At 30.7% G+C, this 6,005-nt stretch overlaps 1 protein-coding gene across 6 annotated transcripts in view; it reads right to left on the minus strand.

Annotated features, from left to right (window-relative positions):
* LOC130894253 (RNA-binding protein Pasilla) overlaps nt 1–5,457 on the minus strand; it is a 70,147-nt gene extending 64,690 nt beyond the window's left edge. For all 6 annotated transcript variants that reach the window (XM_057800934.1, XM_057800933.1, XM_057800936.1 and 3 more), the window contains exons 1-2: nt 5,256–5,457; nt 4,167–4,700 (exon numbers count right to left, since the gene is read on the minus strand). In XM_057800934.1, coding sequence (XP_057656917.1) covers nt 4,167–4,284 — 118 coding nt within the window. In that variant the 5' untranslated portion in view covers nt 4,285–4,700; nt 5,256–5,457. The remainder of the gene's footprint in view (nt 1–4,166; nt 4,701–5,255) is intronic.
* Between the last annotated feature and the right edge of the window lie 548 nt (nt 5,458–6,005).

Consider the following 6,005-nt stretch of genomic DNA (forward strand, 5'->3'; position numbering starts at 1 on the left):
GATCACTTTTGCTCGGTTGCGCTCATTGAAATAGAAATCGCAAGTTCAATTACGGTATTGGAAATGCAACTTCACTTAATTTCTATTATTGTTAAATTACATCAACATTACAAGCGTTTTTATCAATCGTTATTACGTATAAGAAGTTAAAATGAAAAATTTTCGGCATTTAATTAACATAACCTCACAAATGGGCGGATAATTATCGTACCAATTAAGATATTTAGATTCACAGTATACCGAAAACGAATCTAGATGAAATTACAGATGTTGGTTTTGAATGTTTAACACGTTTCACGTTAAATTTGATCAGCCGAAGACAGGTGATATGATTTTTTTCGACAGTCAGAACTTTTCTAAATATCTATACGTTTGTGATACAAAAAAGACAGAATTTGGCATAAGAAATGTCAACGAGAGGCTTAGACCGGTACAGCTCACTCGATTTTCAAAAATTAATGAGAGGGATCTCATTTTGACACCTCATTATTGAATTACAGAAGTTTTACTAAGCTCCAAACAACTTGATATACGAGGCGTGATACAAAAATACTGTGAATTAATTTTTATGTGTTAGGGCGAGCAATGAGAAGTTCCGGTTAGTAAATTTGCTAGTTTTGTGATTAAAATACACTAAAATTAATGTTATTTCCGAATTAAAATGATACTGATTTGAAAATATCGATAGAAAATACTTTTATCTCAATTTTTGGGAGCATTGTGGAAAAAGAATAAAAAAATATGCTTCAAACTTATTAGTTCTTTTCCTAAATCATCTTCATACATTTATTTATGTAAAAAAACTGGGATCAACATGTACAGGGGTCGTCTCAGTATAATAATTTCCTTCTTAGGACATTCAGGAACGCTTAATTTTGGAAAAAAAGTATGCTCCAAGATTATTGATTCTTCCCCTAAATCATTTCACAGAATAAACTTGTACAGGACATCAAATACACACATAATTTTAGTAAGAAATTTTTGATTATAGCCTTATTCCGACCCTGAGTGATTTCTGTGGTAGCTAGTTTTTCAGGTCCATTCAGACAATGACCGTGACCAAATACTGGACACGGAAATTAACCAACAGCCAGGGTATACCAAAACAATTTACTCTAGTGACGAAAATAACAAATCGTGGAATAAACACAAACACAGTTTTCCCAGAAGGTGAAAGTTTGACCAGGAATCTTGGGAAATCATATATAGCGACGTTGCAAAATGTAATAGAAGCGTTAATCCTTCGAACTTCATATTACGGTACCGTAAGATGGTATTTGACTGTGGTAGATAGATTAGACGATGAGGTTCAATGGAACGGATATCTCGATCACCGGACCTTAGACCTTTGGATTTTTTTCTGTAGTGATGATTTAAATCGAAGGTTTACGCAACAGAACATGGCAATATTGACGTTTTAGAATAACTTACTATTGAAGAATGTTGGGTTGTAACTGCAGATACATTTAAAAAAGTCAAACAGTTGGAAAATGAGAAATTTTAGGCATTAAAAATTGAATTACATTAGGTATGAACAAACACAAATATCCAGTTTTCAAATTTCATTAGTTTATCTTTAATACGAGGGTTGTCTGGAAAGTTTCCGACATGAAGATGTCACAAAAGTTTCGGCCATTTTGGACGCTTCAGTTAAATTCAAACGTGGCCGTCCGGGCTGTTAAAAACTGCGATATAACCATAAAAGTTCACCAAATATTACTAAACGGTCGTCGAATTGAGGTTAGAGAGGATATTGGCATATCAAAAAAACACATTTGCCATAAAAGTGTTTCGGCTGGTATTGGGGTTAGCTTCTGAACTGTCAAAGTGGCAAAACACCAAGTAACTCCGTTTTCTTCAAGAAAATTAATCAATATTTGAGTTATGATGGATGTAAAGAATCACTAAGAAAAGAACTGCAATTGATAGGTTTTAAAATGATAAAATATGTACCTTATAGTTTGTTTGGGGAGACGTTTTGGCTTTTTTTATTCATTTTCCGGACCTTATTGACGCGGTTTAAGCAAAATGAAGATGAAACCTGGATCCGTCACTACATTCCTGAAACGAAAAGGGCGAACCTGCTCTGATATTTGTGTGATCAATAATTGGATTTCGAATTGGTTAATCGACTTTTTCCTGTTTGTTAATCTTAAAATTTCACTTACAGAAAAAAGATTATCGTCAGAAACTTTTCAAGTAACCCCCGTAGTTTCAAGAGATAAGAAGAGGAAAGGTACCATTTGAAAGCACTGTATATATTCGGGGAAACATTGATATCATAAAAAGGTGATATTTTATTATGTATCAACAAAAATAAAATGTCAAACGTTCTTCCTGTTAGATAGAAATATCAAATTTTTTGTTAATACGTAATATTTGGTTATAAAGAATTTCTAATCAATATTTATGATCGTTATTATGAATAATTATTACAAAATTATGTATATTTTCACTTACATTTGCCTAAAAATTACTTTATGATAAATAATGGACGTTTGAATTTAACCAAAAAACATTAAACAAAATTTGATTAAGTAACAATATAAATATTTTATATTTTCATCAATATCCAACAGACTTGGCATACTTATTCAATTACCAATTTCCCTGGTCAACAAATATTTTTTGTCACACCAAATTTTGGCTACTATGGCCATCAAACAATAATAAATATCTAGTCTATATACCACTTTTCAATTAAGGGCGTGAATTTTCGACACTGAGATGTAAAAGTTTATTCTCCACACACATAACAAAAACTGCCCCTGCTATTAGAACATGTTCGCGGCATATTTACAATGTAACAAACGTAATTTAGTTAAATGTAATCGTTAGACAGTCGCCTAAATCAAGTTATTTAAACAAAAACACGTAAACGAGGCCAGAAAAGAATATATAGGTGTCAAACAAAAAACTGGATGTGATTGACACAAAATACCATTTTTTTTTAATTGAGGGTATATCAAAACAAACAAAAATCATCACATCCTAGTTCGTGTGACAAAAACAGTGTTAACCAGTGTTATTTTCATTCAATACAATGATTAATAATACGCGGATATGTAAGTAAGTATTTTTTGTTGAAATATCATTCTCAAATATACTTATCATCTTAATAAAACAAAGTAAAATACCAAAGTCGTTTCAAAAGAAGTATGTAAATACTTTCCCTTCTTCAAATTAAACCACACCACTACCACAATACTCAACGAGTCTATAAATACGTTTTTTGACACCCTGTATAATAACTTAACGGAAAATTCCACTGAAAAATTAGTACAATTAAAATTCAGTTTCAATAACAATGGGAATAACGTATTTGTATTAGGTTTATTACTTAAAAGTCTAATTTTAAGGTTAAATATACAAAAATAATTATTAATAAACATTAGAGGAAAACCTAAAAACTTTATATGACATTATTAGGAAGTTTTAAAATGAAAAAAAAATCATTTACTGTTGATTACAGATAGTTTTTGATATTTATTTATATTTGTTCCTATAATAACCATTACAGGTATTAATTGTTGCTTCAAATACAATGTAATTAATTTAAAATATCCATTCTCTGGAAATTATTGCATTAATCAATTAAACTATTGCGAATTTGTGGTGAATGACATAACTCTTGATTTCCTTTGCTTGCAACACACTAAACCGAGTGACGTCACCATCATGCCATGATCAATGGAGCAAAGAAGGCGAATTCAGCGATATATAGGTCAAGTAGAAAACGATAGAATAAAAAAAGAAACAAGATTGAAAATGTGACAATATTAAACATTCCAAACTACACATATTTACATAATCACCTAATAAAACGAGTAAAAATAAATAAAAACAGCGTGACCTAATTATGTATTGCCAATATTTTCGAGGCTACAATAACAAAACATTTTTTTCCACACCTACAGATCGACTATATACCAGCTGATGGTGCGAAACTTAGTTACCGTCAGTCAGTCAGTCAGTCACTAGGCCTTCCGTTAATTAGAACGTCAAACAACCTTCGACGTTACCCAGCTCTTTACTAGGTTAATTACGATCAATTTGACATTGAAACAATGACAGTTGCGTACGTCATAGCGAGGACGGACAAAGTTAACAATAAAGGAAATAATCTAAAATAGAATTAAAACGTAATGATCTTATTGGAGACTTACCTGAACTAAAATGTGATCGTTTGTTATCTCCGTTTTCCGCGTCCCCGTCCAGAGGTCTTTTTCTAGAATCAGCGATTTCAGGCGAGGGGCAAGTATCCATTCCCGAATCGGCGGCCATATTGTATTTTAAAATTGAAATGTCATTCGGCGCGAACAGCAGAAAAAAAATTTCGCACTGAAACCACTTCTAACACAAGATAGACACTCACGTTCGTAAGAAAACAAAACGACTGTTGGTCTTTTCTCTGATGATATGCGCACTCAACGCTCACTTGTTAACTATGCGCGCGCGACAATATTTACTTCCTTGTTGCTATACGCTATCTCCGTTCGCCGGATACGGCAACGCAATGTTAGCTGGGTTTACGCTAGTAGCCAAATGTTTAGGCTGGTGATATTCGATTTTGATAGTAGCTATTCCACCAATATATTATCCCCACTTTACTAAACAACTTCGCTAATCTAATATCTGACCTTCGGAATCAGTTGTTATTACTTCTCTTCAAATTATTAGGCCTGGTTTATTATGCGGCTCTAAAATATTATATCACGTAATTAATATATTAATTAAATTAATTAAGGTTATATTTATAACGTCCAAGGATGTTTATTACACAATTTCTAAGATACTTTCTTAATAATTAACAAAAATTGGCATTTGAATAAAAAATTTAGACTTTGACCACCTTTCCACATAAGCGTAACTAGGGGAAAGAATAATTTCGTGTAGTGTTCATTTTGAGTATTGAAATAAGTTCATTTACAGATTATATCAAAATAAAAATTTATCATAGTTTAATTTTATAGAAATATAGATAAATTCCAAATTTCATTAAATCGAAAAATATAACAATAAAATATAAATAATAACCAATAGTTTTACGTCCATTTAAAACTTCACTTTAATGTCAAATATTTACAAAATTAAATACAACAAAAATATCATTACCAAGAAAATTGAAGAACTAATAAGTCTAACATTAATTTTTGTAGATCTGTTATATTATTTATCTTTTATATGTCAACAATTATTTATTTATCATGACGAGAAAATAAAACTTATTTGATATATAAAGTTCTAATACGTACCTTAATGGACAATAAGACCCATAATTTAGTGGTTTCCCGAAATGTGAAATGGAAACGACACAAAAAATTTATGTAAGCGAAAGGCAGAATGAGTGAAATGTACAAAAACTAAAACAGTTGAACTGAATAATTTGACAGGTAATAACGCTGATTTAAAATATTTGTTAATCAAATTACTTTGGAAGGTTATGTGAGCTAGTAGTGTCATCTACTAACGAAAATAGTAAGTAGAATGAATATCATAGAAGAAATACATACAATACTGATTTATTTTTTCTTTAATTAATAGATGTCGCATGACAATTTTTAGTTTTCAATTAAATGAAGCTTTATTCACTTTATTCTTTGAGTAAAGAGATATTGCATTCTTCTATTAATCTACTTTTTAAAAAAATGAACATACAGTCAATATTTTATTTTACATTTTAATTTTGTTGATATCTTTTTTCACCATAATCATAAGCAGCGTTGTCAGTTCACGGAATTCGTTCTTGTAGTGCCGATTTTCCAAAATTTCACAAAACTGGTATAATAGGTAAGGACATTTCGAGTTAACCATCCTATGAAAGCTTTTAACTTGGTGATATTGAGAACAATGGTCATATTATGTACGGTTAATATTTCTTCATTTTATTGAGTTGATATACTGATTCGATTTAATTTTTTTGAGTCCGCTTTTTATCTTGTATTCATAAGTTTTTTCAAACTTGAGAAACTATTCATATTTTATTCACCTTATAAAGTGGAGTT

The sequence above is a fragment of the Diorhabda carinulata genome, chromosome 5 (assembly GCF_026250575.1).
Source record: "Diorhabda carinulata isolate Delta chromosome 5, icDioCari1.1, whole genome shotgun sequence".
Lineage (NCBI taxonomy): Eukaryota > Metazoa > Arthropoda > Insecta > Coleoptera > Chrysomelidae > Diorhabda > Diorhabda carinulata.